Source organism: Pseudopipra pipra, chromosome 3 (genome assembly GCF_036250125.1).
Source record: "Pseudopipra pipra isolate bDixPip1 chromosome 3, bDixPip1.hap1, whole genome shotgun sequence".
NCBI lineage: Eukaryota > Metazoa > Chordata > Aves > Passeriformes > Pipridae > Pseudopipra > Pseudopipra pipra.
In genome coordinates, this window is record NC_087551.1 from 103,989,372 (window position 1) to 104,013,577 (window position 24,206).

General features: G+C 38.6%; 1 protein-coding gene across 2 annotated transcripts in view; it reads right to left on the reverse strand.

Annotated features, from left to right (window-relative positions):
• Positions 1 to 4,504: 4,504 nt before the first annotated feature.
• Positions 4,505 to 24,206, reverse strand: part of NBAS (NBAS subunit of NRZ tethering complex) — a 169,190-nt gene continuing 149,488 nt past the window's right edge. For both annotated transcript variants that reach the window (XM_064650553.1, XM_064650552.1), the window contains 3 exons: positions 21,322 to 21,466; positions 15,110 to 15,238; positions 4,505 to 5,269 (listed from right to left, as the gene is read on the reverse strand). In XM_064650553.1, the coding sequence (XP_064506623.1) occupies positions 4,994 to 5,269; positions 15,110 to 15,238; positions 21,322 to 21,466 (550 nt within the window). In that variant the 3' untranslated portion in view covers positions 4,505 to 4,993. The remainder of the gene's footprint in view (positions 5,270 to 15,109; positions 15,239 to 21,321; positions 21,467 to 24,206) is intronic.

Below are 24,206 nucleotides of genomic sequence, written 5' to 3' on the forward strand. Positions count from 1 at the left end.
TTCCATCTCCACCTAGTGCAACACAGCATCACTGAAGACAAACATGAAAGCTTGAGGCACTGAGCTCTTGGGGAGAATAGAACCACATTAGCAGATACTTCAGCCAAGTTGAAAGAGTGAGCCTGTTTCTGACCATCCATAGGACCTTTATATCCTCTTCTACTTCTATGTACCATCACCAAAATGAGCTGTTTTCCCACCAGTACAGGTGGTTGCTAAAGAGACTTGGGTCTACTATTTTCTGTGTCTATAAAAAGGGACTAACCATATGGTGTCAAAGTGCTGTTGCATTTAGCGTATAGGAATTTAGCAGAACATTCCAGCAGATCCTCAGAAATTAGAAGGGAGCTAATGAAGTTTTTGAGTGAGAACGAGGGCTGGAAAAAAAACTATTGAAAGTCTTCACTGTCTAGGTGATCAACTGGTAAATGGAATTATGTTGATGCGAAGAGTGTTTTAGGTCACTCAAAGAATCACCAGCAACTGTATCAGCAAGAGGAGGTTTAATATTAAAGTGAAAGCATGACAAAGGCCATTGGCAAGGCTCACTCTACTACTTACCTAGATGGTTAAAGCACACAGTGGAAAACTGAACTAAAATCAATCAATCTAAAACTAAAATCAACCTAAAATTATCTATGTGGAGCCTGAGGGTGGGAAGAAAGGGTAAGAATAAAAAGGATTAAGGGAGACCGTCCCGTGAGTCACGTGGTTCGGAGTGGACCTCCTTGCCAAACTGAGCTGGCAACTTAACCAATGGTTTAGGCCTGAAGGTTTTAACAGCACTTAATCGATAGCCTACTTTAAATAATTTAACATAAGGTTCTTATAGAATTTACTGTAGCACAATGGTAACTCACTTATAGGCCTAATTTACTCACGAATCTAACGTATTTAAGAATCCAAGAGAGCAACATTCATAATACGTTTGCTAGAGCATATTCACATGCCCACAGACCTAAACAGTATGCACAAGGTGTATCCCTGTGAAAAACTCCCCTTGAGTGCAGGGAAGTACTTGCGTTGGACACCTTTGTACCGTTGCAACAGGTGAAGGGTTGATCCTTGAGGAGTGGGGGTATCAGCTCAGGCTCTGTTGTCAGCTTCCAAGTAAATTTGAGAGCTCAGTGGCTCAAGAGGTGTCCCACTCAGAGGGAGATGCAGTGGTCACAGCCCACTAAGGTCCAGGAGAGCTCAAGAGGTCTCACTTAGGACTGCTGTTTATAGAGCTGCAAAAGAGTGGGCTTTAGTCATAGTAGTGTTCCATCCTGGCCAAAATTCAGGTCTGTAACTTACCTTGAAAGCTCAATAACAGAAGTGTTGTTCCACTTTGGCTGCTATTCAGTAAAGAAAAATAAGTTTCCAAGGCAGTTTGTTAAAAACAGGAGCTTGTCAGTCAGCGTAATTCCTGGGAGCAGACTGTTTCTGAGTGCATGAGGAGCTGAGCCCAGGTGCTGTTCGTCAAGGCTGAGGCCTAACGAGCATTTCTAACATCACAGTGTGGCCCAAGGAGGGACGGGGGTGTGTGTGTGTGATGGTTGTACCACCACAGATGTACATGAAAAAAATAATAAACTGTAAAAAACATATAAAATAATGTAACTTCTGATGGCTTCTACCAACGTGGAAAGAGAGCTCAGTGTCAAACCAAATAATCCTATGCAAACACTATCTCAAGTGCTCAGTAACAGTTAAATAATCAAACTGAAAAACCTTTTTAGACTTCTAGAGGAGTTTTTAGTGTGTCTGCATAACTGCTTCTCCATTCTATGTATCAAAAAATATATCAAAAAACCAAAAAATCATTGTGCTTTTGCAAGCATAGGAATTCAGACCCCAATGATACAGGTATCCATATTCATAGAATAGTTTGGGTTGGAAGGTCATCTAGTCCAACCTCCCTTCAATAAGCAGGGACATCTTCAATTGGACATGAGAGCTCAGAGCCCTAACTAACCCGATTTTGAATGTTTCCAGGGATGGGGCATGTACCACCTCTCTGGGCAACCTGTGACAGTGTTTCATCATCCTCACTGTAAAAAATTTCTCTCATATCTAATCTAAATTGACTCTCTTTTAGTTTAAAACTATTACCCCCCTTCCTATCACAACAGACCCTACCAAAAAGTTTGTCCACCTATTTCGTACAAGCCCATTTTAAGTACTGGGAGGTTGCTTTAAGGTCTCTTCTCCCTGCTGAACAACTCCACCTCTCTCAGCCTGCCTTCATGGGAGAGGTGCTCCAGCCCTCTGATAATTTTTGTGGCCCTCCTCTGGACTTGCTCCAAAAGGTCCATGTCTTTCCTGAGCTGATGATGGCCATACTCTACACTAGATGGCCAGACTCTCAAAGCATCTCTTCACCTTGCAGAATGTCACAAACAGTAAAGTACAGAATCATTATACCAGGAAAATATCTGAATCATATGTAGCCACTCACTGGATTGCACTGTTTTGTTTATAAATACAAGTGTCTTCTCTGTGTCTGTTGCAATGTCATACTGTCTACAGAGGCAGAAAAAGAAATTGTGAGTTATGATCTTTCTTCCCTAATCTCTAGTTCTAATTATCCAAAAAAAAGGTGATATATTTTGCTGTTTTGCTGTGTCTACCAGGCACCAGAGCTCCTCAAAGATCCAAACACTATCTGTGTTCTTCAGACAAAAGAGGATTAATTGCCCTAGGAAGCATTGCTCTTGCAGACACAACTCAACTCTTTATTTACCTGCTTTTGGGAGCAGATCTATCTCCAGAGCGTGGAATTGTTTGTGGTAAAAAAAAAAGTCTGCTCATGCTGTATTCTGAACAAATCCCAACTGCAAATCAAACAAATTGACAGAACTGAACTGCTCAGTGTTCAGTATAACAATAACCTGACTAAAAGTCACACCAAGGTGAGCTTCTTTAAAAAGAACAAAACAAAAACTAAAATCCAAACCCAACTCAACAGCATCTTCTAGTGTATTCTGGTCAATCCCAGAGCCAAAAATATTCATCTGCAATACAGAAGATACTAAAAGACTGGCACTGGGACACACATTCCTGTTACATGACTCTTCTTTCTCTTTTTTCCCTTTAATTTTCTTTGAAACACACACTAAAAGAGGTTAATAATTGTGGATGTATATACTAATGTACATACTCTTTCTTACAGGTGAGTTTTGAATACAGAATAAAACAGGAGTAGTCCAGGCTGCAAGGAAAACATTTATCATGGATTTGTAATGCCAAGAAACCAGAAAATGGACAGGAGATCAATAACACTCATTAGAGCTTTATCTACAGCTCAGCTTTAGAGTGACACTAAACACAAACTTTTCATGACCCTGAATGAGAATAGTCAGAAAATCTAGTACTGAATTTACTAACTCAAGAACAAAACATGGAGACACACCAAAATGCTTCACTGTAAAGTATTGAAATATCTTCTACAAAATAATCCAAGGTTTTCTTGCTGGAGCTGTGCCTTGTGGTTTGCCCATAACTACTGATTACCACTTACATTACCTTTTTAAAATTTTTCCTCTCTCTTCTCTGCAATTCCAATATACTTGCTGTACTAGTCTGGGGCTCTTGGGACTGCTAACATAAGAGAACTGAATTAAGACAATATAGCTGAATCATAGAAATTTGAACTTGATACGTTAATACATGGATGATACAAGCACTTCCATAAACACTGAGGGACAGCTGGGACTAGCAGGTAGAAAAGATAAGTTAACAATCAGAAGAATTAAAGCATTGTTAAAAGTCTCATTAAGAATCCTGTGCAATGTGGGAAGTAAGGCTGACATCTCAGACATTTTCACAGACAGTAAAGGCTGGTAAAACAAAGAAGATCCCAAGAGGACAAACATAAAAAGCTTTTCAAAATGGGCACAGTCAAGCCAAGACATTCATCCTTGTAGGTTTTCCAGACCCAAGTGAATGCAGTCCTGAGCAACCTGCTCCAACCATAAAGGCCACCTGCCTTAAGCAGGAGGTTACATTACATTACTTAGAGGTTGCTTCCAACATGTATTAACCTGTGGCTCTTACTGTGTGTAATGTTTCTGTACATTATTGCATCAAAACTAGATCTGAACACAAGATTAGGCAAAAGATTGACAGACTGATTTTAACAACAAATTCCTATAACACATGGAAACATCAAACCCTTCTGGTAATGCAGTGTAACAAACAGTCCGCTTGTTAAAAAACCTCTGAAAACAATCAAAATATTGTTTTGCCTTATTAAGACAGAAAGGCATTTGGAATAAACACAGTTACGCAATTTTTCAAAATTCAAGAAAAATATAAGTAAATACTTTGAAAGTGCATTCACAAAAGGTATCAACACATGTTTAGGATTTGAGATGAGGCTTCCCATAGTGTAGAGAAAAATATCTCAAAGACTTCAGCCTGTCCTTATGAATAAACATCACTAAGGGGAGACAGCAATTTTAGAAAAAGGAGCTGAAGAAAGTATTTATCTGACTAAAAGGCTGAAAAAAGAAAGAGTACATTAAATGCAAAATATTTTATTTATTGCAAACAAAAGCTGTGATAACAACATTGCACAATACCAAATTTTAAGGTTTTGAAATTCTCAAAAATCACTCTTCATTGCGACTTTTTTTGCTCCATATATATCTTTATAATTATATTTTTACATTAGTTTTACATTACAACAAGAGTAAGTTACTTACAGAAATTAAGACAAATTGTATATTACCTGCCAGCTTACTAATGTTTCATTTCTATGTCACCGAGTGTAACCATTTAACACTTTGATCTGAAAGAGATTATCAAATTCAATGCTTTGCTAGTCATACAACAGAATGATACAGTCTGCACTGATAAGTTTTTTAAACAATTAGACGTATATGGGAATTCACTGTGTGCTGTTTGTTTTCTACAACATGTAGGTAATAACTCACTTTGTTACTTCACTAGAACATCGATTTCTCCCTTTTGTGTAAGATCTCCAGCAAAAAGGCGGACAAATACAGTTTTAGATCCAATGCTGGACAGCCTGGAGGGCAGTAGTAAAAGTCCTGAGTGCAGGATGAGTGCCTCGATGAGCCATCAAGAGGGACCCGGCCTCTGCGTTGAATCCTGCCTCTTTAAGCTGCCTTGCTATTTCCTCTACATCCCAGCCTCCCTCTCCCTGGTGAGCCAGCAGGTGGTGAACAAGGCGTGGGCAGAAGGCAGTGGGCATGCACTTCACCACTAGCTTGGCATCCAGGAGCAAGGAAAGGATTTCAGCATCACAAGTAGAATCATCAACCTACAAAGAAAGAGAAATTCAAAGTAATTAAAAATTAATTACCAGATACAGCCATCAACCAGAACATGTCACGACAGTTTTAACTGCACAGTGTGACCTTCAAAGCGAGATGAGTATTCCGTATGGATTAACAACAGGGATACACACTTTGCATATGTCAGAATATGTAAAGGTACGTCTTTAACAGTCTACCACATTAATATAAATATTTGAACTGCACAAAGTTAAGGAATAAGGATGCTTAACAGCCTGGGATTACATCAACAGCTTTATAGACTTTTCACAGTTTCTCAGTCCCAGTGCAGAATGGATCACACCATTTAGCTCCATATCAAAAATGACACTCTGAGGAAGGTCAGAGCAGAGTATATTAAATTTTGCTCACTTTATATTAATACAGTACATTACATTCCACATGTTAATATGACAGGCAACATTCACAGACACAATCAGATTTTCCAGAGTTACTCACAGGAAGGATGAGATTTTCAGAAGAATATAGCACGTAATAAAAGATGTGGAGCACAGAGTTGCTAACCTCTGTGAGACACCTAGAATGCCTCTAAAAATGTGGTTACTTGATACATGAGAGCAGATACCCTCTTAAGAATCTTGTCTACAGCTTTACTGAAACCACTATAGAATACTTTAAATTCTATTTCAATTAATTTTCACATGTGTCATAGGTTTACTTGTTCTAAAAAAACCAAGGGGGAATTTTTTTCTTTCCCCTGCATGGCTGCAAAAGTAAGATGCTGAACGAGGGACGAAGGTGTTTGCCTAGGGTGATTGATCCCCACAAAAGAACTAACCAGCAGATCCACTTCCAAGCTGATGGCCCTCTAAAGACTGTGGGGAGTGTTGATGAGTTGGAGGCACTTCCCTTTTGCCCTGACTGTAAGGGAGGGTGTGTGTTGGAGGGGTCTGAGGTTCACTTTGTTTTTGGCCTGGTCACCTGGCTGTTTCTGACCCCAGTTTGCCTCCACTTTCCTGTGCCCTGTTCTGCCCCCAGCCCAGACCTGCTCGGACTTCATCGGAGAGGTTTGACCCACATGCAGAGGATCCTTTTGGGGAGGAGGTCATCCTTTTCCCTCCTCCACTCCCATGTCTGGCAGCAGCGTGTGTTCATCGATGAAAGGGGGGAAATCCCAGTCACAGCCAGCTGCAGACAGCGTGAGTTTCATGGGAAGAGCCCCATTTTTCCCCTTCCTCTTCTCGATGTGGGGGGAGATCTCCATTTTCGGCTTCTCCCGTGCACCAGGGCCCCCACGCGGCGACTGCCAGAGCCCAACAGCACCCCCTGCTGATCGTGGTTAGAACTGCACCAAAAGGCAGAAAGTACTAAACTGTTTCCTTTTTGAAGGGGATTTTTGGGTACAGGATCCTTGTTTGGTTGTTCTTGTGTTCTGCCAATACACATATATCCTTTAATAAAGGGTTGTTCTTTTTTTGTTTCTCCACACTTCCTCAATTGGAACCTCTTAATTTCAGATTTACAATTGCTTAGAGGGAGGGGTTTGGTCTTCCTCATAACTCATCTTCCGTAGCAAAACACTTCAGTCTCTTTAAACTGAGACAACATGTCTTTCCTGGATTCCTTGAAATGCAGTGTTGTACTAATTTACTACTTAAGGAAGGACAATAGAACAACTACATATAACCAAAAAGGAGAAGGAAGGAATGTCATCCAGAAGGACCATGGCAGGCTCGAGAGGTGGCCCTGTGTTAATAACTGTCATATGTTAATTATGTTGAAGAAAGGTTGATCAATAAATCAAATAGATTGACAGTCGCTGAACATGAGCCAGCAGTGTGCCCAGGTGGCCAAGAAAGGCCAATGGCATCCTGGCCTGTATCAGCAATAGTGTGGCCAGCAGGACACGGGCAGTGATCATCCCGCTGTACTCAGCACTGGTGAGGCCACACCTTGAATCGTGTGTTCAAGTTCTGGGCCCCTCACTACAAGAAAGACATTAAGGTGTTGGTGTCCAGAGAAGGGTAACAGAGCTGGTGAAGGGTTTGGAGAGTGAGTCATATGAGTTGCTGCTGAGGGAGCAGGGATTGTTTAGCCTGGAGAAGAGAAGGCTCAGGGGGAACCTTATCACTCTCTACAACTACCGGAAAGGAGGTTACAGGGAGACAAGGGCTCAGCCTCTTCTCCTAGTTAACAAGTGATAGGTAGGAAATGTCCTCAGGTTTTGTCACGGGAGGTTTAGATTGAACATAGAAGAAAATTCTTCAGGGAAAAAGTTGTCAAGCACTGGAACAGGCTGCCCAGGGAAGTGGTTAAGTCATCATCCCTGGAGTTATTTAAAAGATGTGTAGAGGTGGCACTTAGGTGGACTTGGCAGTGCTGGGTTAACAGTTGGACTTGATGAGACTTCAAAGGTATTTTCTAACCCAAACAATCCCATGATTCTGAAATTCCTAGTGTTGGCATCTTGCAGCACACTACATAGCATACTAAGGCATTATCCAAACAGCTGTCATCTTTTCTGAAATGGGAGGCTGGAGGGATATTCTGTCCCACCTCTGAGCTCTGTGTGCTCTATTCTTAACCTGTATGTAGGATGCAACTTTACACAGGGCTTCATTGTTTGATTTTATGAACACAAAATGCAAACAGTAATTACAGTAATGACATTAACAGCAGATGTGAGGTTTAATTTAAATTTTTTAGGCTACTATTCAGTTAATGAAAAGTGCTATAGATTAGTGTGATTTCATATACCAGAAACCTACAAATTGGAGAGAGACAAATCTGAAAGTAAAAGACCTTTCCTAGCACAAAACCACTAAACATCTGAGCTATACTATGAGGCTGAAGATGCTCACATGCAATATGCAAGGAGAGCAATCTGTCTGCACTCATGCAGAAATGAGATCATTGTGACTTTACACATGACAAAACAGTACAAAAAAAGGTTCTTGCTGTGTGCAACAGCACATCCTTAAGCTCAAATAGTTCAGTAGGTTTAAATTGATTCATATTTCCCATTTTCTGACTTGAAAACTGTCTGAAGATGTAGTCAGAAAGAGGAAACCTTTGTTAACTTAGTTGTCTCCAGGCAACTGGATGGAGACACAAGATGGCAACCAGACTCTGTGAATTCATTTCACACAGCTTAGGCCACTGTCTGTTTTGGTCAATTAAAGTGGAATCTGGCAGGTGTGGCAGGAATACAGAGACACTGATGTTTAATGAGAATTCTGTATAAAAACAGGCAGCTAAGAAACCTAGATCGACTATTTACCTGTTTTGCAACTCTAGGTCATGTCAACTTTTTGGGTTATCAGTTGCATATGAAGAGATAGTTATGGTATTGGTTTAAATAAAAATAAATGTACACCCCAAAATTCTTACAAACACCTACACAGACTGTCAATGAACTGATGTATATTTAAAAACTTTAATTAACATAGCTTATACACTGAGCAGCTATGTTTAGATAAAAGTATGATAATGTATATAATGTTGTTAGAACAACAAACATTAAATTAAAAAAAAATAAAACAATATAAAAGGTAAACACACAAAGTATATCTTAAAAATACACCATAGAGAGTATAATATTGTTTCTATGCAAGAAATTACTCAGCAAAACTAGGACTCTCCAATCTAGAAAAGAGGTAGCTTAGAGAGCATAAACCAGATAGCAACATCATTAAAATTATACGGGGATTGATTAAACATGTTCTCATAAAAAAAGAAACTATGAAGCATCAAATTAATCTAGCAGGATGAGATTCAGAGAAAATAAGAAAAATAAGTTGTTTTTTTACACTGTTGAACTCTTTGGCAAATGATACTGCAGGATGTAAAAGCTCAAAGAAGTTTAAGGAGAAACTGCACAAAATCAAGAAAGAAAATCACTGGCAGTTAGCAAATACATACAGTTGAAAATAACTGAAAGTTGGGAGAATAGCATCTCAGAAAAAGAGCCTATATATTTGCCGTGTTCTTACTCTGCACTAGATTTGTAATTCTTCCATCTGTTTGAGTCATGACAGTGTTCCAGGTAGAATTTAGATCCTCAAAATTTTACGCCTTTTAAAAACATTATTTCAATCAACCTTCAGAGTTATTTTTGCTTTCCATAAATACCAAATATTAACCTAAAGTAGACAGAGACTCCTAAATGCACCACATTTGCATTTTCAAAATCACTCTTTTGACAGAAGTTGTCTATAAGAGAGTAAAACCCAATTAAGAGAGTTACTAAAAAACAACCTTACTACCCCACTATTAAAAAGCTACTTCTTCTGGGAAGACAGCAGAGGCAGGACCTTATTAAGGAGTCGATCCGCCTGCAGACGCAGAGCCCTTGCTACCCAACACCCTAACTAAGCCTTTCAACTCTGGTTCCAGCAAAGTCTATCACTAATCCCAGAATCACTGTTCCAATGATATGGGATGCAGCTGACTGCAGTTTAAGTAAACCTCAGAGGTGCAAGTATCTTCTGCACAAGTTAACACATAGCCACTTTCCATATTGTGAGAATAAACTATGACCCACAATAATGACAAACTCAGAGTGTATACGTTAGAGAAAAATCATTATGCCTATCTAGGACTCCATGCTAAGGGTGCTACATTTTTCATTAGTGTAAAATCTATTACTTCTGGGAGATTTAAATGGAAATAAAATAACTTTCATTTTTTGTGTCCGTCTTTCCTTCAGTAGGATTTGACTGTGCACATTTAGTGTGATACTTGCACACAATGTACATGTGTCCAAGTAAAAGAACTAATGGGCATAATGAAGTTAAGGAGGAGAAGTCCTGAATTTTTTTTCCTTGGCTTACATACCTATTTAGGTATTGGTTAAAATCTACTTTCAAGCATTAAAGTGTAGGCATTCAAGTGGCATCTCTGCTCTCATGAATACCTGAAGTACTGCATCCAGGTGTGGGGCCTACAGCACAAGAAAGACATGGACTTCTTGGAATTGGTCCAGAGAAGATCACAAAGACAATCTTAGGAGGACTGGAGAGTCTCTCCTATGAAGACAGGATTGATACACTTGGGGTTTTCAGCCTGGAGAAGAAAAGACTCCCAGGAGACCATACAACAGCCTTCCAGTATCTAAAGGGGGCTGCAAGAGAGCTGGGGAGGGACTTTTTACAAGGGTAAGAAGTGTTAGCACAGGAGGAAATGGCTTTAAACTGAAAGAGGGTAGGTTTAGATTAGATATTAGGAAGAAATTCTTCACTGTGAGGCAGTGGAACAGGCTGCTGACAAAAGTTGTGGATGTGGATTCCATGGAAGTATTCAAGGCCAGGTTGGGCTTTGAGCAGCCTGGTCTAGCAGAAGGTGTCCATGCCCATGGCAGGGGGGTTGAAATGAGATGACCTTTAAGGTCCCTTCCAACCCAAATGCTCTATGACTCTTATCTCTGATGACTAGCTCACTCCTTTAGACTGTGATGAACAATACTTATCCCTGTAGAGACACATGCATTTATCTAGGAAGTGAGACAGCACAGACACAGAATTGCAACAGATGTACTCATTTCCACTGAAGCAGCACTACAGTGCTCTGCTTGTGCATTTTATCAAATGTCTCTTTAATGTAGAATGTATAAATGGATCTGCATTTACAGATGGAAAACCACGTGTCAGTAAAGTTTCCGTCAAAAGAAGCAAGGACCCATTTGCACTCTGTCTAAGCTTTGCACACCTTCAGCAGGATGCTGAGAAGCCTCACCCCAGACTACTAAGTGCTGCTCCTAGAGAGGGCAGGGGATTCAAGTTGTTTCCTGCACAACCTGTATTCACCCCTTCTGTATTTCTGAATCAGAACAGTAGCTTGTGTCTTAAGCTGAACTCACTGCTGTCAGTGCACAATTAGTAAGGGTTGAGCAGGCCTGCCTGAGGTTTTGCCATCAGCACACGAATATTATGAAATGGACTAAGGCTGGAGGCTCACGGCTCTACCAAGACAGCAGGTCCCCTGGGCATGCAAGACAGTGAGCCTTTGAGTTTTAAGCAAGCCTGTGTGTGAAATAGGTGGGTGAAGATCAGAAGAGGAACTTGAGGCATACAGAAGGCTTTTCCAATAAATCACTGAGGTCTCCACAAATTTGTGCAACCATGAATGCAAGAATTCTGTGTATCCACTCTCCAAGACCAAGGACACATATCCAGCAATTTTTCTGGTTGCTAATACAGCCTACATGGACATTGTACAAATACTTGCTATGACGCAGCATATCTGAAAAAAAGAATCTGTCCTGCAGTGAGAATTTCTGAAAAGCAAGAGCAGGTCAGGTGTTTTTTTTTGCCTCACTAAGAGGCGAGTCAAGGTCAGGGCAATTCCCCATCAGCATTGTTTGTGCAGGTGTCTAGAGGTTCTGGTATTACCAGAATTATTATTATTTCACCCATAACTTATGCATTATAAAATCCATGCATTATGAAATATAAGAGCTGCTGATGACATAGCAGAAAAGAAATGAATCTGCTGTCTTCCAGAGTATTCCCTTCTCCACTACTACTGGAGGTAAAAATGCTTTTAATTTCATTCCTTACCGGAGTCTATACAGAACAAATAAATAAGGGGAGAAGAAAACAAGAAAAATAAACTAGAGACAGATACTTTACCATAATGACCATTAAGCTTATATACACATAATTTAACAAGATTTCTTTTAAAGGGTAAGCCCCATTGAGTAACCATAAATGGCGTAAGACACTGAAAACCACTAGAAATTCCATTATTTCCCACATTTTTTATGATTTTTCATATGACATTTTTCAGTAAAATATGTTGCAAAGGTAGACTCAGAACTTCTTCACTGAAAGTATAGTGTGCAAATGGAGCAAAAGTATTATTTTACAGTAAAATATTTTTCTATTAAAGTTTCTATTAAAGTCTTAATTGAAGAAGTATTTGGACTGCTCATATTAACTCCCACTTGTTAGCTGTTTTAACAGTACAGGTACCAACAGGTAATAGAATATTTACTTGTTCTGTCAGATGTATAAAAATCAGTCTTAATCTCTAAGAGATAACCAAGTGTACAGACAACACTGAAACCCTTCTCAAAAACAATCTGACTTTTAAGGGCTCTATTGGCAGTAAGAAGCTTATTTAAGTAAACTGATTTTTTAAATCATTCACACACCACACAACACAGAGGACTGTTATTTCTGTTACCCAAAAAAAGACAAGTGGCAGTTCATTAAAAGATACACAATAAAAAGAGAGATCTGCAATTTCAAAAAAGCTTACACAAAAACTTGGTTGTTTTATTACAGGCAAAAGCTATACAACTCCTAGTATCAGCACTTCAGCATCATCCTTAACTGTAAACATCCATAAAGCTGTCAGCAACACACAACAAATGGCTAACTAATACATCCTATCAGCAAGCAAGTGCTGTATTTTTCACGCAGCCGTGTTTGTGAGCTGTGTTAGCACTACATCAGGGAATCAATAGCTATGATTCCCCTTTGCCAGATGTTATTTGTCCGTTTCCTGTTTAATGTAAGAAGAAATGGCCTTCCCATGAAAAATTCATTAAGAGTTCTACAAAAAGCATTAACAGTCCAAATACTGTATTTTAAAAAGGAAAGAGTAGGCATAGAAAATTTTACTGAATAAACATTGCCATAGCTAAGTAATATATGCACTTTTAGTACAACAGCAAATAATGTAATCATAAGAGATGCATATAAAACAAGGAGTAAGAGGTACTTTTCCACACAATGTAAGAACAGTTTTTACATCGAGCACAGCACTCTTTTGTACTAGCTGCTTTTCTAACACTGCCAGTGGAATGCCACATTCAAGGTACTGGCTAAGCTCTATGCCTGATGTAATAAAGTCAATAGTTAAATCTTCGTTGACTTAAAATGAAACATTAGACCAAAGCCAAATGCTTTAAAAATTCTAGGTTATGCAGCAATCTTACCAAACTACACGCTCAAAATAATACTGAGTTTAGAAGAACAAACTAGAAACGGCTTATCAAGCTTCCCCTTGTATAAGAAGGCCAAAAAGAATGTTATTTTGGGCATGCATAGATGTACAAAGTGCTTTATATTAGTAAGAAGATAATAAGGTTTCTAGCCCTGAAACTCCAATATAATGTAATCAACCTAGAGTGTAGGGAATTGAAAGCTGGAGCACACCAGAAAGAGAAGGCCAGTTAAGAGTGCAATACAATTAGCAACCATTCAGAAAGCGCTACTGCACAACATTATGCTTTAAAAATAGTTAAATAAAATATACTTGGACACAAATTCCTGGTGACAAGCTTCAGAGTTAGTCGCTTATACAGCAGCTTTCATCTGCCAACAAAAAGTCAATTTTAAAAGGTTAACAAGAACAGAGATAAGAAAGTGCATGCATATATCAGATCCACGCTTGCTTTTCAGTGAGATCATCTTGTTTAAAAGCAGTTACAAAAAAGCCTTGCTTTGCAGACATAAAATCTAAAATAGCAAGTGGTAAAAGAAAACTACCAATGTACTACTGTTTTGGTGGTTAACATTCATAATATTATGTTTTGTGAAAAAGTCAGAAAATTTGTGGCTTATTTGTATAAAAAAAGGGAATAGGAACACCTTCATGGTGGTTCTTTGCTTAAATACCAAACTCAACTAACAAACACTTCGAATTCAAACTGGATGCTAGCGATGGTATGGAATTTTGATACAAGCCGATGTGTGTTACATAAAATATGCCCTGCTACCTTTCATGCTACTGTTTCAAATGTTCATAAAAACACATGAAAAAAGTTGGAAACTAAGTCCTTTTGAAGGAAAATTAGCAGCGTCTGAGATGGAGCCTATGCTTCCAGATCCACTGCTTTTCTGACCAGTCTTCACCAGTCCTGGAAAGACAATAGATCATTTCTCAAACCATCCAATGGATGCAAAAAGAGAAAGCTTCTGGAATACAATGTGCAGCATAAGAAGGAAAAACACAGCACTTAAGGGAGAATCCTGGGATCTAGAATATCTTTCATAGGGAATAGAGGTGCAAAAGTAGGATTTTCAGTTTATTGCAACTAAGGAATCTGAAAAATTCATGGCAATCAATATAACTAGAGCAGTTATAATTTCAATCTGAATTTCTAAGAATTGCACTTTTAAAGCTTTTGCTTTTGGGGGATGCTTATTTTTAAAATTGTTTCCATATGGGTAGTTTCATTTTGAAGTATCACATGGGAAATATACCATCAATTACTATTTTGTACTGTAATACACAACCAAGAGCTCCCTAAGATATGGTGCAGAATTTGGAAGTACTAGAGATGAGGTTTTCCCACCTAAATATTATAATTCTGGAAATTATCAGTGCAGTTAATTCAGTCAGATAGGAAAGCCATTCTCCTTCATAAAAAGGTCTGAGACTGTAACTTTGCTACAGTATCGAATAAAACCTATTTATAATTGCATGAAAGTCCCCTAGCATACCATCAGCACAAAACCAGTGACATAACAGGTCTCCACCTGTATATAAACAGACTGCCAACCTTGTCAGAAACAAACTAAGTCATCTGACATACTATTATCACTTAAAAAAACCCAAAGTGTGATAATATGAACACAGAGGTAACAATCTACTTTATATAACAGAATAGTTTCTGTTCCACCACAATGACTTAAAATAGCATACTAGGTAATTTCAACAAAGTCCTATGAGGTTTAATCACCTCAAGCATCTATAAAAGATCTTACTAGCCCGATGTTACTGTTCACTGTGGACACAATACCTGTGGAAAATCTTAATAATGGTAAGTGTCTAGTAGTCTTTGCTCACTACATAAAGATAAAAGAGGTAATTTATTAGCTTAGACTCTGAAAGGTGGTTCATTCAACTGTTCATACCTTAGCAATAGCTGTTATCTGCTCCAGTGCCACAGCATGAAGATCTTGGTCTTTGCTTTCTACCAGCAGTTTCAGGGATGGCAGCAGGAGGGACTGGTTAAGCAGCAGCAAACATAATTCTTTTATACACTGAAAATAAAAGAAAACTCAGTGCGATCTCTGGAGATAGTAACATCATCATTCACACTAAAATTTATGAAAATTTTATGTCAAATGTAAAATGAAAACCAAACTTCCACAACAAATGACTTCCCTGTCGGAAATAGCTCTTTGGAAACTTGAAAGGACAAATTTAAAAAATGTGGAATACAAGGTTAAAGTGCACCATTTGTTAGATTAAGACAAGGCAGGTACTGAATCACCATTAGAAACCGGAGTTTTACTGAAAAAATAACAGAACAATTCACAGCTCTCTGTGGGACTAATATATATGTACTTACTGAAATGCTGCAAAGTCTTTTAAAGAAACTTTAAAAGACACCTGTGACATTTCTGTAACTCAATTATGCAATCATAAAAGTGGAACAAAATAAAGAGGAAGTAACAGTACATAGCAGAGCTCAACATCATAAAGTTCTGTTGTAAAATGTCTCCAAATTCTATATGATATTTTATACACAAATAAAGTTTAGCAAATTAACTTTCCATCATTCATCTAGTTTCTTGTATTATATAATATAGCATAAATTTAGCATCACATCTTTTTCAAGAAGAAACTGGCCAGAGAAATATCTTCACAAATAAAAACGAAAAACCCCCAACAAATCAACCCTGCCTTTCCAAATCTTTATGCTGGCTTTTAGTTAAAACAAACAAACAAAACATTCTACATGTAACTTCTAGATTGCCTTTTTTTCCCCTCACTAGTACAGTGATTTATTCATTTATACATCAAAAAGTAGTTCAATGAACAAATTACATTATAAATCAAATTATAACTTCTCCTTCCCTTCCTCTTCCCTTTTTGTCATTTCTGAGAAATCAGGTTGCTTGTCACAACCATTTCCCAATGAGGCCCATCAGAGATGCCCCATATTCAAAGGCAATTTACACTAAGGACTCTGGATATTGTATTACAGTTACCTTGAAAATGGTATCTATCTCTTAGAGATGCTGTTTCCCTCCAGCATTTTGAGAGCAATTGTCAAAGGAACTCATCAACTAAACATTAAGCTGAGAGAATGCAAGTCTCTCACATATTTTTTACATCTTTTATAGTTTAATGACAACTGTAACAACTTCATGACCAAGATGATCTACATTTGTAGCAGCACAGTTTCAGTAGCTGTGAGCTTAAAAGCCTAAAAATTATTTGAAGATGAGATGTTAAATGCTCCAACTGTAATATACTGCAGACACACCTGGCCTTACTTGGGACACGGAACTCTCTCTTTCTGCTCAGGCTTTTCTAAATTTACCCCTTCAAAAAACACAGCCTAGAAGGATATATTCCAACACACTGAGCTCTGAGTCACTAAGGCAAAGCTTGTTCTCTTACTCAGACTTGTTCCTTTAAACTTGTATTCAGTACTGCTACTGATTGTTGATGCTTAGAATCATAGAACATGCTGAATTGGAAGGGACCCATCAGGATCATCAAGTCCAAGTCCTGGCCCTGCACAGGACATCCCCACAAATCACATCATGTCTGAGACCACTGTCTAAAGGCTTCTTGAACTCAGACAGGCTTGGTGCTGTGACCACTTCCCTGAAGAGCCTGTTCCAGTGCCCAACCACCTTCTGGGTGAAGCACCTTTTTTCTAAGATCCAACCTAAACTTCCCCTGACTCAGCTTCATGCCATTTTCTTCAGTCCTGTCACTGGTCACAAGAGTGAAGAGATCAGTACCTGCCCCTCATGAGGATGTTGAAGACCACAATGAGGTCTCCCCTCAGTCTCTTCTCCAGGCTGAACAGACCAAGTGACCTCCTCATAAGGCTTCCCCTCCAGACCCTTCACCATCCTCCTGGCCCTCCTTTAGACACTCTAATAGCTTAATGTCTTTCTTATATTGGGGTGACCGAAACTGCTCACAGGACTCAAGGTGAGGCCGCACCAGTGTAGAGCAGAGCAGGACAATCCCCTCCCTCGAGCGGCTGGCGATGCTTTGCCTGATGCCCCCCCGGACATGGTTGGCCTTCCTGGCTGCCAGGGCACTGCTGACTCACATTCAATTTGCCATCGACCAGGACTCCCAGGTCCCTTTCCACAGCACTGCTTTCCAGCTTCTTGTTCCCCAGTCTATACACACAACCAGGGGTACCCAATCCCAGGCGCAGAATCCAGCACTGGCCCTTGTTAAACTTCATATGGTTGGTGATTGCCCATCTCTCCTATTTATTGCGGTTTCTCGGAAGGGCCTCTCGGCCCTTGAGGGAGTCGACAGCTCCTCTCAATGTAGTGTCATGAGAGTTGGGAAGAGAGTGTCATGACTGTTGGGAAGGATATGACACAGGATCAAGGAATAAGACGATTAAACAAATACACTAAACTTTGTCTGATCATTCATATGCTTATCAAACTTCTGATAATTTCATATTCCATTGTATTTCTTTTGAGCAGCACACCAGCCATTCCAGCAAATTTACTGAATGCAAAGCTAGAGATTCACTCCACGTCTCCTTTTCTTGAAAATGTGTATCCACAGCAATAAATGCAACTTAGAAAAATAAATTAAGAGAGTTGTAAGATACACAACCTGAGTAAAACAGCAATTTTACCATGCTTGATAACTCTTTTTGTCTGAAAGCCTTTCAAAACTGGACAGACACCTTGAATAACTTTCTCCCTGATGGTAGCATGACTAGCAGACATACTCAATCTTACCTACCGTGCCTAAGTATAGGGAAGCCATCATCTCTTTTGAAGGTGAAATACACATTCCAATAATTAACTTTGCTTTCTTTCAAGATATTTAGCCTTATGCTAAATTTTGAAATTACATAAACTGAATTGTTTTTTGTTATATCTTTCTTTGTAAATCAAGAGAGATTTTTATTAGCTCATGTTCTAGCTAAAAATATCTGCAGAATACAATTAAACACCCCTCAATCTCTGGTAAGATAATACACTGCACTTCCCCAGTCTTTCACTTCTGAGGTATTTTCATCCATGCACTACTTTTTGCAGGTTCTGTCTGTTGCCCTTCATTTTTCAGTGTCCTCTTATAATGCATTTATATTAACAAGGTGTTTTATTTTAATGTCAGTTTTGCTAGCAGTTTATGGAGAAGGGTACTTCTTATCCATTCTTCCTCACTTGGTATCTCCTATGAGGAAAAACTGCACTGCCTCTGTTTTCCTTATGAAATCTGAGCTCAGCAAGACTTCGAAAATGTCACATGAAACACTTGTTGTCCTCTGCACCAGAAAAATAAGGTTTAGGATAATGTCGTCCAACTGAAAATCCTTGGATTGCTCTTCATTCCTTTTTTCCACAGGAAGAGACTGGACAACTTGCCAGTCACTGAAGACTGTCCGAATAGTGTAACTATCTCATTGTATCACTGCCACAAATGACTGCACAGCTGCTTTGGACAGGAATTGAAATTCCTACCCCAGACAACAAGTCACCACCCACGGTCTTCTCAGAGCAGCACAAGTGGCTTTCTGTTCTTGTTCTGTGCTTGTTAAGCACCCAAAAGTATTCAAGCGTCTGCTACCTGCCATGAGAGGCTGTGCTTAGAGGGGGTTTGATGCTCCCTGTGAGAGGGCCAAGGGAAGGCCCAATTCAAAACCTGGATTATCATAATTTAGTTGAAACTTCTGTAAGATAACTTTTGTCTTCTGCCTAGTTATGCAGCTATCAATGGTTCACTGTGACATCAGTGAGGCATATAAACCATATTTCATAGGAGTCTGCTCTGGGTCCAGTATTATTCAGTATTTTCACAGATGGCTTGAAGGGCTGGGTAATGAATACAAACAGTATTATCTCTGGAGAGGCTAAAAGCAGACTGAATGGCAGCTTTTAAATTCAACGTTATCAGAAAAAAATGATCAGAGACAACTGATCGAAATGATGAACAAAACCATACAATGTAAATTCAGATATAAAAAAAATCCCAATAAAACTAGCTACAAAAAGAGAAAAAAAAGGAGACCAGCTGGCTGCTATATTATTCTAGGATATAAGCATCTCATAGCCACTAGGACCGCAGGGTGATTACAGATGAGGGACTAGATATCTTCTCCTTTGTAGGTGTTCATGTTAACTGGCACATGACCCATAGGCTGATAGAAGAACATGAGATATTCAGGAGTCACACTTTAACAACTACCAGTGGCAGAAGGATTTGTCTCTTTCTAAAGAGATTAATCAAGCAGAGCAGATATTGGACAGTCCAAACATGTCTTCCGGGCTAATAAAACAATGCTTATTTCCACTAAGAGGAATGGTAATATCTATCCACTGAATAATGCCACTTAAAAACCAAAAAAAAACCCAAACAAAAACAAAAAAAAAAACTTCCACAAACCAAATACACACACAAAATACAAAGATTAAAGCTATGCAACTATCCAAAAGACATAAAAAAAGAATATGGCTTAAAAAACTAGATAAACCAGCAGGAGATTGACAAAAACCTTGAAGTTACATGTTTCCGGTAACAACCTTTGAACTTCAGAATGGCAAATGTTATTCATGATAATAAATTGATCTCAGTTTTTAGAATTTCATCATTCCAGATTTGTCTTCTTAACCAGTGTATTTACTGAAATGTGAAGTCATCTAAACAGGTTAATTGTCAGTGATCAGATTTTCATCTTATTTAGCCACACGACTGCAACTGTAATTTGTGCACATAAGTACTGCAGCCTTGCATACAAATAAATTACTTGGATTTATGCATGCAATTCCTGCTCTTCCCAAGTAGAGACTTACAGCAATACAGTTTGTGTTTGTAAGTAACTGTACAATTACATTTTAGTGCAACTCCTGTTGCTGCACAGCATTCCACTCATAAAAAATGTATTTTACATCAGTAAAGTTGTTTTATGCTTGAGGACCAGAATGTCCTCATATCTGTACCTGTATATTCACAGCTACACTGTGGGTTCTTCCAACATCCTGTACCATTAAAACAGGAAGGCCCCTCCAACTAAAGCTGTCTACCAATACCAAAACTGTGTGTAAACAGTGACTTGTCATGGAGATCAAGGAAAACTTTACTTGATTAAGAGAAATGCAAATCATGACCCATTCTTGATCAGAACCTATGGTGAACTGACTGGTGTATGACAGTGAAACTCAGGATTTATCTCCCCGAATCACTGAGCTGAGGCAGAACATTCAGCTTTGACAAAGTTTAGCTACTCTTATGCACAATAAGATTGTGAGTTTATGCGATATATTGCACCATTTCAACACCTTATAAAGAAAAACTACATATAATTACACCTTACACTGGTCCCAGGGATAGAGAGACCTGCCTTCCACCAAAGTGTTTTAGTGGGATGAATAAATTAATAAATGTACTTATCATTTCAGTTTACTGCCACCTTCTGGAATCATGTTTTACACAGATTTTTGAACTTGACTCAAACCAGTGTGTCGGACTATTAAAAAAAAAGCAAACCACACACTTACCTGTCTGTATTTTAAATAGAATGTTGTTTCTATTCTGCTTCTCTTCCTAATATTAGCTGGTTTTCATAACAGATAGTGATTGTGTGAAGACGATTATAAGGGATTAATCAGGCTACTAAAAATATGCACAAGTACTCTGAAATTGTATGGCATTCATTAAGTATTTCTCCAGTCTGTCTTCATTAATATGCAGTGCTTACATACAAAGCACTTCAATAATTTCAATAATTTTATACTTAAGAGATGCTTTCATTGACGTATGTATACATACTTAGGGAAGATAGATTATCATAGTTATTACACAGCATTTACTCCATGACTCTTCTAAACATTCCTTGGATGTAATCAGAGTTTTTGATGACTTGTCTCTATTGCCTCTTGTCCTATCACTGAGCATCTCTGAGAAGAGACTGACTCTTAACTCCTCTACTTGTTTCCTCATCCACATATTTAAAGATAAAGATATGATCTCCCTTAGTCATCTCTTGTCAAGACAGAATTAACCCAGTTCTCAACCTCTCTGTTAGCTCTCCACTGGACTTGATCCAGTATGGTAACATCTTTATTGTAGCTGGGACCTTGAAATAGGATCCATATGCATGACAACCAAAGTAAAAACTTACCTTGACAGGAAGCATGTGCTTTGTCTCATACAAAGAACGGCAGATTTTCAAAATTTCATTTCCTGTGTTCTCCTTTTCCTCAGGTGGGCATCTCTGCAGCATAACAGTTCCCAGTTTCACCCAGGGATTATCATCTGTGCACGATCTGCTCAGTAAAAAAAGAGATGTATACAGAATGTAAATACACATATACATTTTCTGTAAGTTGTTCCTTGTGTGTGTGTGACTTAAAATTGCAACCTCATGAAAGAAAGATGAAAGTTTTGAGACAAGTTACTGTCCATTATGCCAGCACTCTTTCAAACACAGAAGATTAAATTACTTGGAATTATGACATACTGTTACAATCCCTGAGGAATTACAGATAAAGACTGATCAAATTGGAATAGCATAGGAACCACTTCTCCTGGCTTTATACCAGCTGATTTACCAAGCAGAATGGTATCAAGGGAGGGGTGACAGGAATCCAGCACTCCTAATTTTGTTTGTTTTGATCACATTTTAACAGCTTCTGTCTCTCAAGTATCTGTCTCTTGCTTCTGAGTGGAGAAAATATTGCCAGATTCACATTTTAATTTTCAGGTCCAACAAGTACAAACAAAAATAAACTTTTTCCATAGCCCATCCAAACAGGGTAGGAAAGTGAAATTACATGCTTCTGAACTTCTCTGCTAGTAGATATGGATGCAGACATATTTGTTTTACATATTTAAAAAATTCTTGTAATCCCACACCTAACTTCATAGTATGTCACTATTATATAGTCAGACTTAAACAGATAGCAGACAGTAGATATGAGTAAATTTTATCATGAGGATGACAAAGGTAATGTTTACTGTAAAGTTTTGTTGCTGCAACATTTCTTGGCCTATAGCCACTATTTGACAGATCATGGAGATGGTTGGATACTTTTCTTAGGAATAAGTGTCCTGGTTAGGACTGGATGTACTGACAGAAATGGGTAACAGACCACTTCTATGTGATAGCACAAAGTGTAACATTGGAGCACATCTGCAGTGTCATTTTTCTAATGTAAATTAAGTTAGTGCATTTCAATTCCCACCTACAATGGGCTAAAATCAGGCATAATGACAGACTAAATCATGATTATATTAAGCCACGGAAACACAAATACTATGTTTATCTGTGCATAAACTTAGGAAGGAACAAAAGCTGTTTTAAAAATCACCCCATCAATCTCTCTGGCCAGTAATCAGCACCCCAAAGACATGGGAAACTTTTTATTTAGCATGAAGAAAAAAAAAATGGCATCAAGACTAAAATTCGCCATTTCGTGTTACATTTGTAAATTAAGATATCCATCTAGCACACGTGACAATGAGCAGTAAAATGCTGTCAAAGTGCTGCTTTTCAAACTATTATTTAGTAGCAATTGTTAAAGCAACACATTAATGTCATTGTAAATGGAGTCTGTAAAGAGAGTCAGAGGGATTGACATATATGAGGACTCTGACAGCTCTGGAGAGGATGGAGAGGACAACCACAGTATCTACTATTTCATATATGAATGCTCTCTCCTGCTCATCGCCCGTTTTTGCAAGTACACGTAAACAACAAGTAAAACCAGCTGAACACGAAGCTGACATTACAGCCCACCATGAAAGCCAGACAGAGATGACAGGAGTGGGCAACTGAATGCAAATTAAATAGAAGTCGTTGTCTTTCTTCCGACAATTTAATTGAGCCTTTTCATCATTCACAGTCACTGAGCACAGAGCTCCCACAAGTCTGGCTGGGAACAGCAGAGCTCCTCCTTTCCCTCTCCCTCTCCCTCTCCCTCTCCCTCTCCCTCTCCCTCTCCGTCTCCGTCTCCGTCTCCGTCTCCGTCTCCGTCTCCGTCTCCGTCTCCGTCTCCGTCTCCGTCTCCCTCTCCCTCTCCCTCTCCCTCTCCCTCTCCCTCTCCCTCTCCCTCTCCCTCTGCCCTCCTTTCAACCTCATGGGTCGAACTCAAAGATGCCAGCATATTCAATAAACAGAACATGATGCACTTAATTTCTGAATCCTCAGTAAGGTCAGGAGAAGGAAAAAAAAACCCTGCAACTCCATCTTTGCCACTGGTTAAATGGATTGCTCCTGCTATGTCATCCATTTCTTGCTTAGAGGCACAGAGAGTCATAATGAATTTCCATTTCTGTAGTTGCTGCTCCCAGAGTACCTTAAGAAAATCTGTAAGAATTTACCATTCAAAAAAGAAAACAAAAATCCCACTACAAAACACAGAAAAAACCAGAAAGATGGCAAGGCCATCAAGGCTTGCCATACGCAAATTTATTTAAGTATCAGATATACAGTTTACACATATAAAGCTGTTCTCATCACAATTCCTTATAACTATTTCAACTGCTTCTGTGGTCTATTAACAAATATCTGCTATTTGCTATCTCTAAGTGAAACTAAAATTCAGTTACCAAAATTTTGACACCTACAGGTAGAATTCAGTTTTCTTCTCTCCTGAATTTTACTTTAGTTCAATGTGGTCAAAAAAAGTTATTTCTAAACATGAAAAAGGTAATTATTTCAAAAGCACAGTAGAAACACATTAATTTTTTTTCCCATTAAGAAAAAGCTGGGGTTTTTTTCAGCTCCAAAACACCTTATCAATATTTATTATAAATATAAAAAATGCCTTTTGAATGTAGGCATCAAGTTCCAAAGGTACTTGCTGAGCTTCAGGTACTGTCAATAATTTTTTTAAAAAAATACCTTCATGAAATGTTTAAAATGACATCTGAATATGAGACATCTGGGTGGAAAAGCATGCATGCATAACAAGGGTATGAAAATAAAATTTTAAAAAGTATACAGCTTTGAGTATTGATTGAAACAACCAAGCTACCTCTTTGTTTTCTCACAGTAAACATTGC